Source organism: Chlorocebus sabaeus, chromosome 21 (genome assembly GCF_047675955.1).
Source record: "Chlorocebus sabaeus isolate Y175 chromosome 21, mChlSab1.0.hap1, whole genome shotgun sequence".
Lineage (NCBI taxonomy): Eukaryota > Metazoa > Chordata > Mammalia > Primates > Cercopithecidae > Chlorocebus > Chlorocebus sabaeus.
In genome coordinates this window covers 4,311,911-4,333,177 of record NC_132924.1, presented here as the reverse complement: position 1 = coordinate 4,333,177, position 21,267 = coordinate 4,311,911, and the positions used below count along the sequence as shown (strand labels likewise).

The 21,267-nt window shown below is 37.8% G+C and overlaps 1 protein-coding gene across 12 annotated transcripts in view; it reads right to left on the bottom strand.

Annotated features, from left to right (window-relative positions):
* The window catches only part of LOC140709626 (neuronal pentraxin-2-like), a 101,751-nt gene that overhangs the window by 18,484 nt on the left and 62,000 nt on the right, over nucleotides 1–21,267 (bottom strand). The window contains exon 1 of one of the 12 annotated variants that reach the window (XR_012090245.1): nucleotides 899–997. The exons of 10 other annotated variants lie outside the window; for them this stretch is intronic. Coding sequence is in view for 1 of the 2 variants with exons in the window: in XM_073008810.1 (XP_072864911.1) it covers nucleotides 21,011–21,073 (63 nt within the window). In the remaining variant the exon portion in view is untranslated. Of the gene's footprint in view, nucleotides 1–898; nucleotides 998–16,951; nucleotides 21,074–21,267 lie in introns of those variants that run through there. One more of the 12 variants, XM_073008810.1, reaches the window with a different exon arrangement.

Sequence of the window (21,267 nt, the reverse complement as noted above, 5' to 3'; positions counted from 1 at the left end):
GAGGCCCCCCTCAAGGAGGCTGGATCAGATAAGGTCCTGCAGCTGCTTATGGGGGTGTTCTCATCTCCATCAAAGGTGGCTCCTGACAAAAGGGGCTTCCCAAGTGCTCTCCCAAGATGAGTCCTGGCCCAGTCTGCCCAGGATGCTGGCCCTGAGTCCCAGCCTCAGCTGTGTGATGTCCCTTCTATGGCAGGGCATGGTTTGCATGCCCTTCAAGGACCTGCCTCTACTTCCTGTGCAGAAAAGGGGAGCTGGATCCTTCTGCAGGCGCCAGACCCCTGGGCTGGGGAAACCCGGCCTTGTGGGGCAGCAAGGTCCCTGACCTGGGGTTTCCTGTGCACACTTGTCCCATCAATCAAGCACCGTAGGAGCCACTTTAAAGTGGCAATCTGGGTGCACAACATTTGCTTTCTTCATGGAAGGAGCAGAGGTGCTAAGAACCCCCTGGACTGCCCTGGAAACCTCACTGTTTCAGGCCCTTCTGCAGACCCTTCCCAAGGCCAGATCTCCAGGCAGTAGGCTGGGCTGTCACCCTCTTCTCTGAGACCCTACCCCTGTCCTGAGACCTCCCCACTGTCCCTCAGATGCCCCATCCCTCCGGATTCCCCACCTCCCCTGGGACTCTCCAGGCCCCACCTGCCTTACTTGACGCTGCAGCGCTCTCTGAACATGGTGTGACTTGTGAAGGTTTGGCTCACATCTAGGTCATTCTGGTGCATGTTCACTGAGGACATCTTGGCCTGCTCCATTTTCTATACAGCAGTGCCAAGCCTCAGAACAGACACAAGACTCACTGTCAAAACTGCTGTCATAAAACAACCATTATGCAAGGAAAGGAGGCTTTTTCTGCAGTTACTTCATTTCCATAGCCAGGGAAAGTCAGCAGCATGCAGCTCACCTGTGTTGCCCACACCACTGTCTGCCCAAGATGTGTGACTGATCCCTTCCACCCCCTTGGAGTTGACTTTCCCTCCATCTGGGTAACTGGGCTTCTGACACGGTCTGGCCTATGCATTCTGCTCTGGCTGGGACTGGAAGGACCAGGCTGGTGTTTCCCTGGTTCTTGGCCTTCTTGACATTCAGTAGGGGGGACCATACTGGACCCCAGACCTCTGTGAGGATTCCTTCGTAGACCCAATGAGACGTCTGTGGACAGAAGAATGCTCTGGTGAGATAGGCCTCAGGGTGACCCCAAGGAGGATCTGAGCCTAAGGATTCTGGAAGCTTCCAGCCTTTGGCTCCATGGTTCCTCAGGAGAGGTTCAGTCTGCCAAGAACTGGGCCTCCCTTCCAGTGAAAAAAGAGTGGGCAAGAGCTCAGGTTGTGAACTCTGGTCTGGATTTATTCCTTCCTTTGGAGTGACTAGAAGGTTCCTGTTCCTGGCTTAGAAGTGGCCCAGGCCCAGGCATCAGGTTACTCCCAGCAAGGTGATCCTTGCAGAGATGGGCAGGAAGGCTGGGGACCAGGCCTGTTGTCCTTTGAGTGAGGACAATGTGCCCTGCTCTGAGAGGCAGGCAGCACCAGGCAGCAAAAGTGGGCACCTGTCCTAAACCCTGAAGAGCGGTCACAGGGACCCTCACTCACTGCTGTGCCTTCTCGCTGTTCCTAGATTTATTCCACCTGTTAAGCATTCATGGCCATTTATCTGTGCAGCTGATGCCGTGGTGTTTTTGCTGTAGGTAAGAAGGGATGGAGTGAGCTGAGCTGCCAGGCTTCCTGGAGTGATTCTTGGATGCTGGGTCATGTGCTTAGAGGCCCCGATGGGACTGAACTGGAAGGAGCCACAATAGGACAGAACCCAGTCCCTGATGAGTGGGCACTGGTGGCCTGGCCTCATGACCACAGAACACACTGTTCCCAGGGCACAGACACCCTGGGCTTTGGTTGGGTCTTGGCCTCTTAACTTAGCTCAATGATGCTTTCTAACAGCTCTGCTTCATCTAGACTTTTGACTAGTTTTCTTAGTATCATCTGTGAACCATATATAAGAAGCTAATAACAATGTCCCAGAAAAAACTGCATATTTGCAATACAAATCAAATAGGTGGTATGAAAAAAATCATGAGTGAGAGATCCTTCAACAAGGGTTAGATTGAGTTAAATGGAATGTCTGGCACTTTTTTTTTGCAGTTACGTTGTAGAGGGGGAAAGACTGCAGTTATGCAGTTAACACACCAGCCTGATATAGCATTTCCAATATGGTATGATTCACTATGGATTCATGCCTTTGGACTGTTGAGAAAATAAAGGTACAATTTAAACAAAAATATGAGTTACATTTTATATAACTACTGTTATCATTACCATTCAAATACTCTCCACATGGTTATTGGTAAAATTAACCCATTTTAAACTGTGATAGTGATTTCTGGAGTATGAAATTATAAACACATATGAATAGCAATTTCTTAGTCACTTAGGAAGGACTTCAATACATTGAAATGTATAGATAGGAGAATGACAATAGAACTTTGTGTCAACTTTTTTCTTAATGGTCTATACTAAAGTAGGAATCAGACATGTAAGAAAATAGCTAACAATCCTAATTTTATTTAATTAATTATAAATGTTTCCAATAGATACCCCATTATTATTATTGTCAATCTGGACATTTACTTGATTTTAATTAGTCTTAGACTATTTCCAGAACACAAATGATCTTATGTAATAAAATACATCAGAATTAAAGTGGCCAGAATTTTTCTCTCTCTGTTGTTTGTAATAAATGACTACTTCCTCCTTTTGGTTGATTAAAAAGAATAATTCATGGAGAAATTTGTGTCAGTTAAAACTTCTAGACAAATTTTCATAAGACACTTGGCTTACTGTGTACCAGACACTATAGTAAGTGCTTTATATGGATTATCTCATTTAATACTATTAATATCCTATAAAATGTACTATTATTACCTTCCATTACAAAAGAGAAACAGAGGCTTCAAGAATTCAAGTAATGTAGTCAAGGCAAAACACATGATAAGTCATGGAGATGAAACATGGACAAAGATTTATCATCATAATACTAGCTGTTTAAGACACTTAAAGCTAACAATAATTGAGCATATCCAATGTGCCAGCTCTCTGCAGGATACTTAACATGTATCAGTTAATGTAATCCTCAAAATTCTGTATTATGTGTGTAATAAAGTGACATTATATCAGGCTCTGGGCATATAGACATGAAATCTCTGATGAATCTCTGAGTACAGTCAATATTTGGGGTTACAATAGATATAGGCAGGAGAATTCATAACTCTGGATATGGGAAGGTATGAAGCAAAGTGTTCAGAAAGAAAAGTTGTGTGATCATTGTAAAACATGTTCTAAAATTCTGACACCTAAGTAAAGAGGGAAGATCTATGTCACCTCCCTTTGAGTAACTGAACTTAATGACTTATCTGAAACCAATGGAAAGGAATGGAGATGATGCTGTGTGACTTCCAAGGCACAGTGTGATAAGGCAATGCAATTTTGGTCTTATTTGCTGCAACACTTGCACTTGGGGTCCTGAGCCCCAACCTGGAAAGTTCAACCTCAGATGCCAAGCAGTGAGGAGGTCAAACTACATGGAGAGGCCACATGTGGCTATAATTGGCCATCCTTGTCTTTAAGTTAACCCAGATTAGGCAACAGATATGTGAATGAACAAGATTCCAGAAGATTCTAGATCCCAGACACTGAGCCATTCCCAGTCAACAAGACTTACCTTCAAGGCTCTAGAACCTGTGGAGCAGAAACATGTCACCTCTGCTCTGCCTTTTCATATCCTGACCACAGAATCTATGAGCATAATAAAATGGTGATATTACACTAATACGATTTGGGGTGACTTATTATGCAGCAATAGTAATTGGAGCAATGCTTTTAGAAATTTAAACAATAGTCATAATGATAAGATACTTCACTAATATTGATAAGAAGTATCTTATCATAATGATAAGACACTTCGCTAATAATGATAAGATACTTCACTAATATTGAAGGCGGGACCTAATGGACAGTGTTTGGGTCATGGTGATGGATCCTTCACCAGGTGAGTGACTTCTTGATGTATTAGTAACCGTAAGAGCTGGTTGTTTAAAATACCCTGGCACTGCCCCCCCACCATTCCTTTCTCTGCATATGCTGGTCCACTTTGTCTTCCACTTTGAGTGGAAGCTGCCTATAAAATCAGAAACTGAGCAGATGTCAGCACCCTCCTTCTTGTACAGCCTGCTGAATTGTAAGCCAAATAAACCTCTTTTATTTATAAGTTTTATTTATAAGTTACTTTGCCTCAGGTATTCCTTTATAGTAACTCAAAATGGATTAAGACATAGACAATACAAATATATTTGCCATTAATTAATATTTCATTTGTTGACTTAATGAATAAATGAATGGAATGAAGACATTCCATTCATTGGGACAGAATGGAATGTCCCAATTTCTGCTGTCTTATATGATAACACAAGCCACATGTGGCTATCAATCGAATAGAGATGTGCTATAAGTATAAAATACAAGTGCTTGAAGACAGTTTTTAAACTTATCTCAATAATTTTACATTAACCATTGAAGTGATATTTTGGATATCTGAATAATTTTTATATTGATTACATGAAAAAATAATATTTTGGGTAGTGGGTTTGATAAAAGACACTATGAAGATTAATTTCATCAGTTTGTTTTTTAAATTTATATTAATTTGGTTCCTAGAAAATGTTAAGTTTAACAGCAACTCATATCTGTGATTCATATTGTTTATCTATGTGACAGCACTAGACTGACCATTATTTTATCTTGGAAAATACTAAAACTTGTGAAAGAAAATAGAATCTGATTAATAATTCTTATTTTGCATAATTGTCTCAAATTCCAAAAAGCGAGAAGATAGATACTAGTTTATCCAATGATTTATATAACCCAAGTAACTAAAATAATGACTTTGAGATGCTTGTCATTCCAAAATAAGAAAGCAAAAAAGACTTGGTGTCAAAAACACATGCACAGTAAAGTTGATGGTACTGCTGATGCCAGCCCTGTCTGGAACTGCCGTTACTAAGATGTGGGCTGCACAGAGGAGGCACGGCCAGGGTTACGCACTCCACAGAGTCAGCAGGTGCCATGAACAGGCAGGATCCCTGCCCGCTACCAAGTCATCAGGGCTGGAGCCCCATGCTCCTGGGCACAGCTGCAACTGACTAGCCATGGCTTTGGACCCAGGCATCCCTGTGCTCTTGGGAACCCAGGAAGCCCCTTGCCCCTTCTGGTGTGAAAGGGCTTGCTCCCATTGCCTGTCCTCTGCCCGCTGGCACCTGGGAGTGGGCGGAGGAAAGTCGTGGCCGAGCCTGGGTGCTATTGCAACCCGGCCACATGTGTGCATGCTTGGGCAGTGTCAACATGAGAGCTTCCTGTTGCCTTGGCCCCCTCCAGACTTTGGGCACCAATGATCATGGGAGGGAGGCCTAGGGGGCTGAGGACTGCTTGGCATGGGCCTGCAGGTGCCCTTCCATATGAACAGCCTGGGTGCCATGGATGACATGTTGATGGTGGGAGGAGGCAGACAGGCTCCTGGGCAGAAAGGGGCGGTCTCCAGTGAATCCCCAACTTCAAGCTGGAGATAGCCTGAAGCCTGTGGGCCAAGCTGTCAGTTCCAGGTGGAGTCTGTGGCCTGGAGTAAGAACTTATGGTGCTTTTTCTGGTCCTGCCCATGTCTGCCTATGGACCAATCAGCATGCACTTCCTCCCTTCTGAGCTCATAAAACCGCCAGACCCAGCCAGACTCACATAAACATTAAGACCAACAGCTGCCCAAAGGAGCTAACCACTTTGGGTCTCCTTGACTTGTTGAGACAGCCTGCCTGTGAAAAGAGCTACCCACTGCGGGTCATCTCTCCACTGAGAGCTGGAGACTTGTTGGGACAACCTGCTTGTGGATAGGAGCTACCCACTTTGGGTCTCCTTTCTGCTGAGATCTGGACACTCATTTGGATGACCTGCTTGTGGAAAATTGGCTACCCACTTCAGGTCTCCTGAGAGCTGTTCTGTCATGCCGTAAACCTCCTCTCCACCTTGGTAACCTACCAGTTGTCCATGTACCTCATTCTTCCTGGAAGTGGGACAACTGAAAGAGCTGTAACACAAACAGGGCTGAAACACCACCCCTGACTTGCCACATTGCAGGCAACTAGAAGGAAAGAAGAGCTGCAGCCCAATGGGAGCCCAGACCTAGGTGAGATTGACTGTTTCCTTCCCTCAAGGAAGTGTATAACCCCTGAGCCAGGGCTGTGACACCCTCTTTGGGGCTCTGTGGTTGCAGCTCCAAGCTTCCGGGCACCACTGCATTCCCCTTGACAAGATGTAGATGCCCACAGCAGAAGCTGCTTGTGGTGCATCTAATCCAGCCACAGGCTTGCACTTGGTGCCTGTGCTAGCACACGGAGCTGCCTACCCCACTGCAGCAGCCAGTGTGCCTGGCTGTGTGCAGTGGCCAGACCTTGTGCTCACTCACTCATGCACCCCTTGCCACTCTGTGCCTGGCTCACCCTTGGAAGGCATGGGATCTGGACCAGTAGCATGAGATGAGTGCACTTGCCAGGCTGAGCTTCAGTCAGTCAACTACTTGAACTTTGTGAATGCATCTTGCAAAATATGTGGATAGTGTCAGCCTGACTAAAAACTGTGAGATTGACTGTTTCCTTCCCTCAAGGAAGTGTAAAATTATGCCAAATGCAACTGTTGGCCTGCTTATCTGATGGTGTTTCTGTCATACACTCTCTTCAGAAAGACCTAAAAACTGTCAGATAAAAGCTGTGTGAAGAGGTTGGTGTCACCTCTGGGAAAATACCTGTCAGCTTCTATGTACAAGTCAAAAACTCAGAACAAGAAGACACTCAAGGCGGTGGAATTACAATTCGAGAGATAGGTACTGTAAACTAACATGCAGGTTGATCAGGAGTTCTGTCAATAACCTCCAGTCATTTTGCTGTGGACCAGTGCCAAGGTCTGATTAAGGTTTAGAGTTGCAGTCACAAATTCAAACGTCTTCAGAAGCCAAGGAGGTAAGATGTATTTGTGGAGAGACCAGATATTACTCTTACTCTTACTCCAACCACTACAATTATTGAGAACTTACTATATGCCAGATTTTGTCTCAAGCAATAGATAGATAGATAGATCTAGATCTAGATCTGGATCTTTATTTAACCTTTAAAAAATGCTACGAGTTAGGTACTGTGATTTTCATTACTTGATGGATAAGTATAGTGAGGTGTAGACCACATAAGCAAGAAGTGTGGCATTCAATTTAAACTACTTCTGGAGACTGTGTGCTAGAAGGACTGGTGGCACCTCTGTCAATCTGAAGAGCAAATGTATTACCTTAAGGCATTCAATTTTGGCCACATAAAAAAAAAAATGCATCTGCCATCCCAATTCAGCTAGTGATTTGTCTACACAATCAAAGTTGGCACAATTTTTTTCTAAATTCTGGCCATGTGTGCTCATGCAACCTGAAATTAAATATAAATATTTAACTGTAAAACTCAATTTTTTTGTAGTAAAAACCAAAACACGTGTTTTACTTACAATTTCTTTACAGTATCCCTTAATGCTTAAGTTCAGTGCTTTTCTCATTTATATTTATAGGATAAAGAAGAAACATAAAAATTTCACAGTATATGAAAATGAATGTTGCTTACTTTCACAGTCTAAAATAGTTTTAATGTTTTGTTTTTAAACTAGCAAGTAAATGCCTGAAGAAAAAAATCACTGATTATTCCTTATTTTGTGGTCAAATATATGACACTCTCCTTTTTAATATTAACCACTGGATATGCCATTGTGAAATATTCTTTTTACTTTATAATTAGGAAGGATGTGATAGAATAATAACTTGTTTCATATCCAATATTGTCATTCCTTTAAATGTGGCTATGTTGCCCAGGCTGGTCTCTAACTCCTGGGCTCAAGCATTCCTCCCACTGCGGCTTCCCAATTACTGAGATTACAGGTGCACACCACTGTGCCCAGCCAATATTCCCTTTTCTAAAACTGCAGGGTAATCAAAGCTAGAACTGCCTTCAATCACTTTCTGTCCCTGCAGAAGTCATCAGATTTAGGTTGCTGAAATCACTTATCTTAATTTTCAAGTAGAGACTCTTGGATATGCCAATGAGATAAAATCCCTCCCATTAGTTTGACATGCTTAATCAAAAAGCAGAGGATATCCATGTCTGAATCTGTCATGGCACAGAGTTCTCATTGATGCCCCTGTGCACTAAGAATGAGCCTTTGCTGTGTCAGCAAGATAAGTGCCAAAAGAATGATCTTTTATTGAATAAACTGTCTACCTCAATCTTGTGAGGAAGAACACTTTCCATGCTGCACTAGACAATTATTGACCAGCAGTATTGCATAAAAATGTAAATTGTTTCATTAAAAATTTTATCCACAAACTAAAGCAAACCAATTATACTGCTTCTATAATTCTATAGAAGAAAGTCTTTCAAATTATCTTAGGTTGTATTTAAAATTGTTTGAATAATCTTCACTATTTCATATAAAACATACATATCTCAAATACAAGATTTTATGTTTATTTTTGACTAGGAACAAATAATAGGCACACATCTTTAGGTCTGGCTTATAAACAAGTGACAGGCACATGTGAGGTTTTAATGGGAGATTCAGTAGCACTGAAATAAATAGAAAAGACATATTTTTAATTTCTACTGCAGAATAAAAATGTAATGCTGTAATTATAAACTGTAATCTTTTTTATAATTCAAAAATCTGAGGTTGAAGGTCTCTGCATCATCAAGGGGGAAGAAATGAAAGTAAAATCTTAGATTATTCTGACACTGAGTGAAAACAGCCAGAACTTTGTGGATTCCAGAAACTTTTAGCTTATATGTCATGTAAACAACTATTTTTTTAATTATAAATAAAAATATATGATGATACTTACTAAATTTTAGTCTGACGTCATAAGAATGGAGATATAACCAAATATTTAATTTTATTAGTGGTTAGAAATATTCCAAATAAAACATTACTTAATTCTACTTTCAGCCATGACAGAGTCACTAAAATCACCTTGAGCCTACTGCCATAAATAACTACATTCAGTGACTATATATATAGGAAACGAACTGAGAACACAAGACAAGAAACATGTGGCCGGGCACGGTGGCTCAAGCCTGTAATCCCAGCACTTTGGGAGGCCGAGACGGGCAGATCACGAGGTCAGGAGATCGAGACCATCCTGGCTAACACAGCGAAACCCCGTCTCTACTAAAAAATACAAAAAACTAGCCGGGCGAGGTGGCGGGCGCCTGTAGTCCCAGCTACTTGGGAGGCTGAGGCAGGAGAATGGCGTGAACCCGGGAGGCGGAGCTTGCAGTGAGCTGAGATCTGGCCACTGCACTCCAGCCTGGGCGGCAGAGCGAGACTCCGTCTCAACAACAACAACAAAAGAAACATGTGAAGTATGTCCTATGATATCACCCAAGCTTTCTGACAGGAGGATTTTTCAGATCATGGTGAAAAAAAGGTGTGAAGGGTAGACAGAGGGATAATTAGTGACAATAGGCTTTCTGGGTCAAGGAGACAGAGAAAAGTGTTTGGGAAAATTGAGGCACCTGGAATATCTTGGGCAAAGTGCTGGAGAAAAGGGAGCACTGTGGAAAAAGAATCCAAAAATCTGCATAGGAGTCTCCCTGAGAGTGTTACTGAACATTAAGCCATGCATATATATGGAAAAACTTCAGAAGGCCAGCCGAAGAACAACTGTGGGAGCTATAAATGTGAGTTCAACAATTATCAGAATGCACAAAGGACTGGAGACATATTGGTTCTGATAAGTCTTTTTTAAACAACCAAAGAATTAAGGAGAGGCATTAGAAGAGTAATATTTTAATACTAGGGTAAAAGTAGGTCATTTTGGAAAAGTTTTAAAATATGCCTCAAAAAGAAACAAGCTAATCTACAAGTAACTTTAGTTGCTTGTCAGATTAAAGCCTAACACTCTTTAAAGACAACTAAACTCAACAATGACATCAACATAAATTTATAAGGTCCAGTATCCAATTAAAGCTTAACAGACATGGAAGAATCTAAATTTGTAATGAGTAGAAAGGTTAGTAGAAAAAGATACTTAGAAAGAAATGACAGAGCAAGTGGAGATACTATAAGCAAGCCTAAAATTAAAAGAAAAGCATGAAAATAGCAGAGAAATGAAAAGTATATAAAAGAACAAACTGAACTTGTGTGGATGAAAAATACAATTATCAGAAGTGAAGAATTCTGTGGATGGGATTAATAGCTGATTTAACACTATTCAAAAAAGATTAGTGAAAATACAGCAATAGCAAACATCCAAAGTGAAGAACAGAGAAAGATAAATGGTGGGAACTGACAAGAACTTCAGTAAACAGCTTAAAACCATCAATATGTTAAACATACATGAACTGGAGTTCAAAAAGAGAGAAAAATAAATACTTGAAAAATATTCCATATTCTATGAAATAAACTTACTGATTCAAAACCTGTAAAAAAAAAACCTTACTGGGTAAATCTAAAGACAATCATACCAAAGTATTTCCTAATGAAATTGCTGAAAACCAGTGAATGAAAGAAAATTTGAAAGTAGCCAGATGAGAAAAGACCTATTTTGTACATAGGAGCAAAGATTACTACAGTTTTTGCATCAAAAATTAAGTCAGAAATCAATTAAATTCCATTTTGAAAGACCTGATAGAAAAAAAAAAAAAACTATAATACTAAAGTTCTATCCAGCAGAACTGTTCTTAAAAATGAGGACAAAGTAGCTGAGAGAATTTGCTGCTAGATCTGCAAGGTGTTTTTCACATGGAAAGAAAAGAACCCTAGAAGGAAATTTCCATTTACATAAAGGAATAAAAAATACCAGAAATAATAAATATATGAATAAAAAATTTTTAAATTTATTTAAAAGACAAGTGATCATTTAAAGTAAAAAATAATATATATTGTGTTAATAATATACATGAAGTATAATGTGAAAATAGTAGGAAAAACAATAAAAGGTTATGGAAGTTCATTGTTGTAAGACTCTTACATTATATATGAAGTGAAATAATAGGATTTGCAGATACACTGGGATTATATAAAGTTGCAAATTTTAAACTGTAACCTGACCACTAAAAAAAGAAGCAAAAAAATCCAATAGCAGAGATAAAATGATATTCTAAAAAATAATTATTGAGAAGATTGGAAAAAAAGGAAATAGAACAGTGAATGGACAAATGAAGGCAGATAAGATAGTAAATTTAAATGCAACCATAATAATTACATTATTATTTAAAGTGCAGATATCTTAAGATGGGATCATTTTCTTATATGTCATTGCAAAATTTTTCACTTATTTCTTTTACTCTTTCACTTATTCTAAAGTGCATCAAAATCAGAATTTTCTTCAAAATCTATACATGAATCAATCAGAACAGAGGATTCTATTTGTTATTGTAAATAGAAGAGGAGAATGGTTAGAAGCGAAATGAGTTAAAATGATAAGAAAGATGATTTGCCAAATTTTGCCAATATCACTGTATAAGACAGGGTTCTACAGTGAAACAGAACCGATAGGTTGTGTACTTGTGCATATGTGTGTGTTTAATTTTAAGGAATTGGTTGACACAATTGTGGGAGTTGGCTTATCTGAAATCTGTAGGGTAGGCCATCAGGCTGGAAATGTAGGCAAAAGTTGATGTTGTAGCCTTGAGACCACAATTCGAAGGCAGGCTGGAAAACTGAAAACTCAGGCAGAATGTATATGTTACAGTCTTGAGGCAAAATTTCTTATTTCTCCAGGAAACCTCAATGTTTGCTCTTTGTGCCTTCAGTTTAATGGATGGTGCCCACCAATGTTATTGAAGGTAATATCTTCTACTTATCAGTCAATTGATTGCAGATGTGATTAACATCTGCAAATATGTTAATAGCAACATATAGACTAGTGTTTGACAAAAAAACAAAAAACAAAAAACACTGGGCACCATTGCCTAATAACATTGACACTTTCACGCTCAAGAGTGAACCCTATTTTATTCTCAAAGGAGGTCCAGTTTAGAGGACATATTAGTCAAAATGGGAGGTTCTCCTGACAGTTTGGCTGTAAATTATGACAATGGGTAAATCTTGACACATTAGAATCTTCTAGAGGGCTTATTAAAAATATAGCTATTTGAAACCAAAATCAAAGACACAACAAGAAAAGAAAGCTACATACAGACTGATCATTTCATGAAAATTGATGTAAATATCCTCCAGAAAATACTAGCAAATTGAATTCAGCAGTGTATTAAAAGAATTATAGAACATGACCAAGTTAGATTTATTTCTAGAATGTAGGGATGGTTCATTAAACAAAATTTGATCAGTGTGATACTTTTCATTCACAGAATGAATTTAAAAACATAAGATCATCTCAATTGATGCAGAAAAAGCATCTGACAAAATTCAATGGCCTTTCATGATTAAAAAGGAATATAAGAAAACAATCTCAACATAAAAGCCATACATGTAAAACTCATAGTCAATGTTATACTTAATGGTGAAAGATTAAAAGATTTTTTAAACAACAGGAACAAAGCACAAATGCATGCTTTTACTACTTCTATTCAACATAGCACTAGAAGTTCTAGCCAGAGCAGTTAGTAAAAAACAAAAAACAAAGCAAAACAAAGAAAGAGGCATCCACATTGGAAATAAGTACATAAAATTATCTCTTTTTTTCGATAATATGATCTTATATACAGAAAATACTGAAAATGCCACAAACAACTGTTAGAGTTAATAAATCAATTAAACATAGTATCAGGTAGCAGGATAAAAATCTGACCTATAAAAATCAATTGCAGACAATAAAAAAATCTAGAAAATTTGAAAAAACAATTCAATTCAACTTACAATAGTATCAAAAGAAATGAAAAACATAGAATTTAATTAAACCAAGGAGGTTAAAGACTTACCCAATGAAAATTACAGAATAAATTAAGACATAAAGAAATGGAAACACATCCCATGTTCATAGATTGGAAGACTTAATATTGTTAAGAGGTTCATATTACCCAAATCAATCTGCAGACTCAATGCAATCCCTGTCAAAATCCCAATGACATGCTTTTGCAGAAATAGAACCCATACTAAAATTCATGTGGAATGTGAAGCAACCCTGAATATACAAAACTATCTTGAAAACGAACAATAAAGCAGGAGGACTCATATTTCATGACGTTAAAAGTTACTACAAGGCTATAGTAATCTATACTATGTGGTACCGGCATAAAGACAGAGATACCAACTAATGGAGTAGAATAGAGAACCCAGAAATAAATTCTTGCATATATGGTCAAGTGATATTTGACAAGGCTGCCAAGATCACTCAATGGGAAAAGAACAGTCTTTCTGACCAACAGTTCTGGGAAAACTGATACTCAAATGAAAAAGAAGAGAACTCAACGCTTACCTAACATCACATACAAAAATTAACTCAAAATGGATTAAAGACCTAAATATAAGACCTCAAACTATAAAACTCTTAGAAGAAAATATAAACAAAAACTTAAGAACACTGGATTTCACAATAATTTCTTGGATATGACCCAAAGGCAAAAGCAGCAAAAGAAAAAACAGACAAATTGAGCATCATTAGATCAAAAACATTTTGTGCAAACAAAAGGTAATATTGGGTTCTGGTGTTAGAGATGGCTGACTAGAAGCAGTTAGTGGGTGCTTCTCATGGAAGAGAATTAAAATAGTCAATAAATACTAACACTTCAAGTGGATCAAGCATATTTGAATTCATTAGAGAAGTGATAGGATTTATGGAAAGCAGAGGAGAGTGAAGCCAGGCAGCCTATAGAGCTGGCACCACAGCGGAACTGGGAGAGGCTCCTTAATGTGGGCAAGGGGTGAGTGAGTGAGAGACTCCCAGGGTTCCACACTTTCACCATGGACCTTTACAATCCTAGTTATAAGGGAGCCTCTTTGACCCCCTTGGGCTTCCAGGTAAACACAGAGAGCTGCCTGAAGATTGTGTAGAGGCACTGCTCAAGACCAAGTGAAATACCACAGGCTTTTAATTCCCAAACATCCTGGTGTCAGCTGTTGCCACCTGATAAGGGCAGGGTGGGGAGGACAGGCACTTTCACACATCCCAAAGACATATTGCAGACATGGTAGGAAGGAGTGGACAGACTACACTGCACAACTCCCTACTTCCACTGTTGCCTGCTAAACAGTGCCCACCCACCTCAGCATTAGGCTCCCAGCACAGCTGCCTTGTTCCCACATGAACACTATGGCTGCAGCTCCTTACAGTCTGACCTCCAGGCTGTAAGGACACCAGTAAACCCTTCAGCTCCCCAAAAAGTCACTGACACTACTACTACTGCCTCTGCTGTCCTTGGGCCAGGGCGTGAGCAGAGAGTCAGGGCACATTCATGCACTCCCAGCAATGAAATGCACTGCTGCTTCTGTGGGAGGGAAATGCCAGTCTCTATTGGTCCAATTGAGTGGGGCATGACTTCCCCAGTGAAAAGCCCACAGCATAACCACCCTGCTACAACTTGACCATTTCAGTTGCAGCCTGGAGCACTTCTGACAGCCCTCCTACCACGGGCTTGTGATCTGCCCTCAGGCGCCTACCACCTAAGCATTCTGCCTGCTCCCACCTTACAGTTCTTCAAGTGACCCTAGAGAACAGTGTTCCCTGCTCTAACACAGCCAGCACATGAATTCTTGGCCCCAGAGAGCAAGTCTGATGGTGTGGTCCTGGTCCAGCCCTTTCAGGACATATCTGGGCCATGCTATAGACCATCTAGGGGACTGGGAATTGGAGAATTGCCTCATCCAGTCCAACACTACTGGCATCTGACCACTGCCCCCAGGGGCTGAGGTTGGGCTGACCCAAGTAACCAGTACCACCACAACTGACATGACTTGTATGGAAGCTCAAGGTGTGGACTGCATAAAAGCTCAATGAAATGAAAGAGGAAGTTGAAAACCAACACAAAGAAACCACAAAAGCAATCCAGGAAATGAAAAAAGGGATATATATTTAAAACAAACAAACAGAACTAGTAGAAATAAAAAAGTCACTAAAGAAATTTCAAAATACAGTTGAAGTTTTAACAATCTACTAGATAAATCGGAAGAAAGAATTTCAGAACTTGAAGGTCAACCTTCCAAATTAACCCAGTCAGACAAAAATATAGAAAAAATAATTTTCAGAAAGGACTCTGATAAATATGGCATTCTGTAAAACAACAAAACCTATTACTTGTAGGCATTCCTGAGAGAGGAAAAAAAGTAGTAAATCCAAAAAACGTATTTGAGAAAATAATGCAGGAAAATTTCCCTGATCTTGTTAGAGATGTAGGCATTCAGATCCAAGAAATGCAGAGAATGCCTGAAAGATACTGTACAAGATAAATATTACCAAGTTATATAGTCATCAGACTATCCAAGGTCAACATGAAAGAACAAATCTTAAAAGCAGTTAGAGAGTAGTGTCACATCACCTATAAAAGGAATCCCATGAGACTAACAGCAAATTTCTCAGCAGAACCACTATTAGATCAACCCTCTAAGAAACACTCAAAGGAGTTCTAATCATGGAAATGGATGGATGATACTCACCATCATAAAAGGGCATGTAAGCACAAATATCACAGATCCCAAAAAGTAATTACACAAATTACTTCAAGGCAACTAGCTAACAACACTAGGACTGGAAAAATTCTCACATATCAATATTAACCTTGAACGTAAATGGCCTAAATGCACTATTTAGAAGATAGAGTGGCTAAAGGGTAAAAACAAACCAACCAACCAAAAAAAAAAAAAAAAAAAAAACCAAGACCCAAACGTCTGCTGCATACAACAGACCCACCTAATTGCTAAAGACACATACTGACTCAATTTAGGACTTAAACTGGACTACAGACCCAGTGGACACAATGGACATTTACAGAATATTCTACCCAACAAAGGCAGAATATACATTCTTTTCATATATGCATGGAACATTCTCCAGAAATTACCATATGCTTGGCCATAAAACAAGTCTCAAAAACATCAAATTCATATGAAATGTATTCTCAGACTACAGTTGAATAAAATTGGAAATCAATTCCAAGAGGAGCTCTCAAAACTACAAAAATGCATGAAAACTAAACAATTTGCTCCTGAATGGCTTTTGGGTAAATAAAGAAATTAAAGCAGATATCAGAAAAATTTTTCAAAACAAATGAAAATAGACAAATTATAAACAAAAACCTCTGGAATAAAACAAAAGTGCTGCTAAGGGAAAAGTTTACTGCATTAACTGCCTACATAAAAAAGAAAGATCTAAAATTAACAACCTAATATCACACCTTAAGAAACTGGAAAAACAAGAACAAATTAAACACAAAGCTAGCATAAGAAAATAAATAACAAAGATTAGAGGAGAACTAAATGAGATTGAGACAAAAAAAAAATTATAAAAAGTACCAATGAAAGAAAAAGTTGGTTCTTTGAAATGATAAACAAAATTGATAGACCACTACCTAGTTTAACCAAGAAAAAAGAAGATTCGAACAAGTACAATTAGAAATTTTAAAAGTGATATTAACAACTCATATCACAGAAATACAAAAGATCATCAGAGACTGCTATGAACACCCCTATTTGCACAAACTAGAAAACATAAGGAATTGGATAAATTTCTAAAAACATACAGCTAGCCAAGATTGAACCAAGAAGAAATAGAAACCCTTAACAGACCAAAAATGAGTAATAAAATTGAATTGGTAATAAAAAAAATCTTCCAACAAAAGGAATCCCAGGACTAGAAGGATTCATAACTGAATGTTATCAACCATAAAAGGAAGAGCTATTTCAAAATATCCAGGGGGAAGGATTCCTCCCTAGCTCATTCTAAGAAATCAATATCACCCTGATTCCAAAATCAGACAACAAAAAAGAGAACTACAGGCCAACATCCATGATGAACCTAGATGCAAAACTCCTCAACAAAATACTAGGGAACAGAATACAACAGCACGTAAGAATTAATTTGTCATGGTCAAATGGGTTTTATTCCATGCATGCAAGATTGGTTCAACATATGCAAATCAATAAATGTGATTCATGACATGAACAGAATTAAAAAATATATATGATCATCTCAATAGATACAGAAGAAGCATCCAATAAAATCCAACATCCCTTCATGATTTAAAAAACCCACAAAAAAACAGGCATCAAAGGAAAATACCTCAAAATAATAAGAGCCATCCATGGCAGATACACAGCCAACATCATATTGAATGGAGAAAAGTTGAAAGCACTCCCCCTAAGAACTGGCACAAAACAAACATGTCCACTCTCCTCACTCCTATTCAACATAGTATTGGAAGTTCTAGCCAAAGCGATCAGGCAAGAGAAGGAAATAAAATGCATTCAAATTGGAAAAGAGGAAGTCAAATTATCTCTGGTCCTTATGATATGATTGTATACCTAGACAACCCTAACATTCCTCCAAAAGACTCCTAAAGTCAATAAATGATGTCAGTAAAGTTTCATGATACAAAAATCAATGTGCATAACTCAGTAACATTTCTACACACAACGTTCAAGCTGAGAGCAAAACCAAGAACTCAATCCTATTTACGGTGGCCAGAAAAAAAATACTTTAGAATACGTTTAACCAACTAGGTGAAAGATCCATACAAGGAGAACTAAAAACACTGATGAAAGAAATCATAGATGACAGAAACAAATAAAAAAAAAATCCCATGCTCATGGATTGAAAGCATCAATATTGTTAAAATGATTATACTGCCCAAGGCAACCTACAGATTCAACACAGTTCCTATCCAATTACTAATGTCATTTTTCACAGAATTAGAAAATCCTAAAATTCCCATGGAAGCAAAAAAGAGCTACAATAGCCAAAGCAATCCTCAGCGAAAAGAAGAAATCTGGAGGCATCATATTACTTGAATTCAATTCATACTACAAGGCTATAGCAGGTGTAAAAGCATGGTACTGACACAAAAATATACATGTAGATCAGTGGAAAAGGATATAGAACCCAGAAATACAGTCACATACCTACAACTGATTGATTTTTGACAAAAAGGTCAAAAATAAAAAACGGCAAAATGAAAACTTATTTGATAAATGGTGCTGGGAAAGTTGGCTAGCCATATGCAAATACATGAAACTGGACCCCTATCGCTCATCATATATAAAAATCAACTTAAGATTGATTAAAGACTTAAATGTATGACCTAAAACTGTAAAACTCTTCAAAGAAAACCTAGAAAAAAGTCTTTTGGACATTGACCTAGGCAAAGAATTTATGATGAAGACCCTAAAAGTAAATGCAACAAAAACAAAAATAGACAAATGACACTTAATTCAACTAAAAAGCTTCCCCAGAGAAAAAGAAATAATCAGCAGAGTAAGTACATAATCTAGAGAATGAGAGAAAATATTTGCAAATTATGCCTCCAACAAAGGACTAATAATATCTAGAATCTACAAAAAACTCAACACATCAACAAGAAAAAAATAAACAATCCCATTAAAAACTGGGAAAAAGACATGAGCAGACATTTCGCAAAAGAAAACACACAAGCAGCCAACAAACACATGAAAAGAATGCTCAACATCACTTAATCAGAGGGAGACAAATTAAAACCATACTGAGGTATCATCTTGCAATAGTCAGAATGGCTACCATTAAAAAGTCAACAAACAACAGATGTTGGCATGGATGTGGAGAAAAGGGAATGCTTATGCCCTGTTGGTGGGAATGTCAGTTAATTAAACCTCTATGGAAAACAGTATGAAGATACCTCAAAGAACTAAAAATAGAATTACCATCCAATCCAGCAATTCCACTACTTGCTATCTACCTAAGGGAAAATGAATCATTATAGAAAAAAATAAAAACCAAAAAACCTTCACTCGTATGTTTATCTCAGCACTACTCACAATAGCAAAGTCATAGAACCAACCTAAGTGCTCATTAATGGTTGATTAGATAAAGAAAATGTGGTATATATACACACCATGGAACATTATGTAGCTATAAATAAAACAACAAAATTGTTCATTTTGAGGCAACATGGATGGAGATGGAGACCTAAGTAAAATATCTCAGAACAAAAAATCAAATGCTGCACATTTTCACTTATAAATGGGAGCTGAACAATGGCTAAACATGGACATACATACAAAATTTTAAAAGTTAATATGAACTGAATTCTAGAAAACCCATAGAATGGGAGAAAACATTTGCACATATTATATCTGATAAGTGATTAATGATGAGAATATATAGAGAACTCCTAAAACTCAACAAAATAAACAACCCTATTCAAAAATGGGCAAAAGACTTGAATAGAAATTTCTTCAAAGAAGATACACAAATGACCATAAAGCACATGAAAAGATGCTCAATATCACTAATCATCAGGTAAATGTAAATTAAAACCACAATGAGATATACTCTTAAACCTGTTAGAATTTCTATTATCAGAAAAACAAAAGATAAGTGTTGGTGAGGATATGGAAGAAAGGGAACTCTTGAACACTGTTGGTGTAAATATAAATTCATACAGTCAGTATGAAAAACAGTAAAGAGGTTCCTCAAAAAATTGAAAATAGAGCTAGTATATGATCCAGCCATCCAACTTCTAGATCTATATCCAAAGGGAATGGAATTAGAATGTCAAAGAGATAGCTGCACTTCATCGTACCATTATCCACAAGAACCAAAATATGGAAGCAACCCAAGTGTTCATCAATGGATGAATGGGTCAACAAAATGTGGTATATACATACCATGAAATAATATTCAGCCTTAAAAAGGAAGGAAATTCTGGCATGTCCTACAACACAGATAAACCTTGAGGATATTATGCTGAGTCAAATAAGCCAGTCAAAAAAAATTATTGTATGATCCTACTTGGGTGAGGTATTCAGAGTAGTCGAAATCATAAGACAGAAAGTTGAATGGTGGTTGCTAGAAGTTGGGGGAGAGAGGAAATGGGAGTTATTGTTTAATGGATATACAGTTTTAGTTTTAAAGGATGAAAAGATTTCTGTAGTTGGAAGGTGATTATGATTGCAAAACATGAATATACTATTATTAATACCATTAAATTGCATACTTAAAAATAAATGGTCAAAATGATAAATTTTACATTAGGTATATTTATCACAATAAAAATATTGAAAAAGAAATGCTGCCATCTGTATCTTACTCCTCAGTAAATCTGAGGCAGGTCTTGGTCCCTATAGAGTCACACATTAATTGATACATGCCAAAATTTGCGAATGACTAATTCCAGATTGAATGAATTTTGAGTTGTTCCACCTACAGCAAACATAAATTTAAACTTTTGTGCAAATGATAATATACTTTTCTACTACAAGACTTCTGAGAGATATTTATGGCCTAAGTTTCTCATTCCTAATACAATCTGTAGCTTAATATGACCTCGAAAGGCCTTTGAAACGAATTAGTAATTAGGCTTCCCAGTTCTTTGCAAATCATGAGGAGAAAATGATAGCAAGTTAAAATGTAGTCAATTCTTAGGCTGATAACTTGAATAACTCTAACGAGTGATTCTTTCCATATTCAATATAAATGAGGAATGGGAGGAAATTGTTCGAGGAGATGGGATAGGCTGGTAGAGAAATTTTAAAAGAAACTGTAAACAAGAAAATTATATTCAAATGTATTAACACAGTCACTTTGAAAAATCTAATATAATCATAGACTCAAGAGTATGTTGGTTGTATAAAACAATATAACTCTTTAATTTTAAAAAGCTGGGAAAATTGGGGCCAAGTTTCAATAATTTAGATAACTTACCCACAAGTAATTACTGGTTTTAGAAAAACTAGAGGTACATTGTTTGGTTCTTATTTCAGTTTTTTAAAAATAGTATATTACCCAGTAAATTTTGGATTATGTCCTCTCAAGGTTAGCTGTCTGATTCTGTTCCTTCATTAACTTGGATAATTGCACCATAAAGGTCTTCAACCATCTGAAAAAAATCACGGGTATGAGTTCTTGTTTAGTTGCATAATTTCTGAACAGACATCCAGAGTCAATATACATTTGTAGTAAATGAATAAAATGTTCAAAGAAAACAAAAATGTCTACTGCTATATAATAAAGTATAATGCAAATTAGACAGAAAATAAGTGACTCCAGTATGTATAGAGATGAAAAAAATCC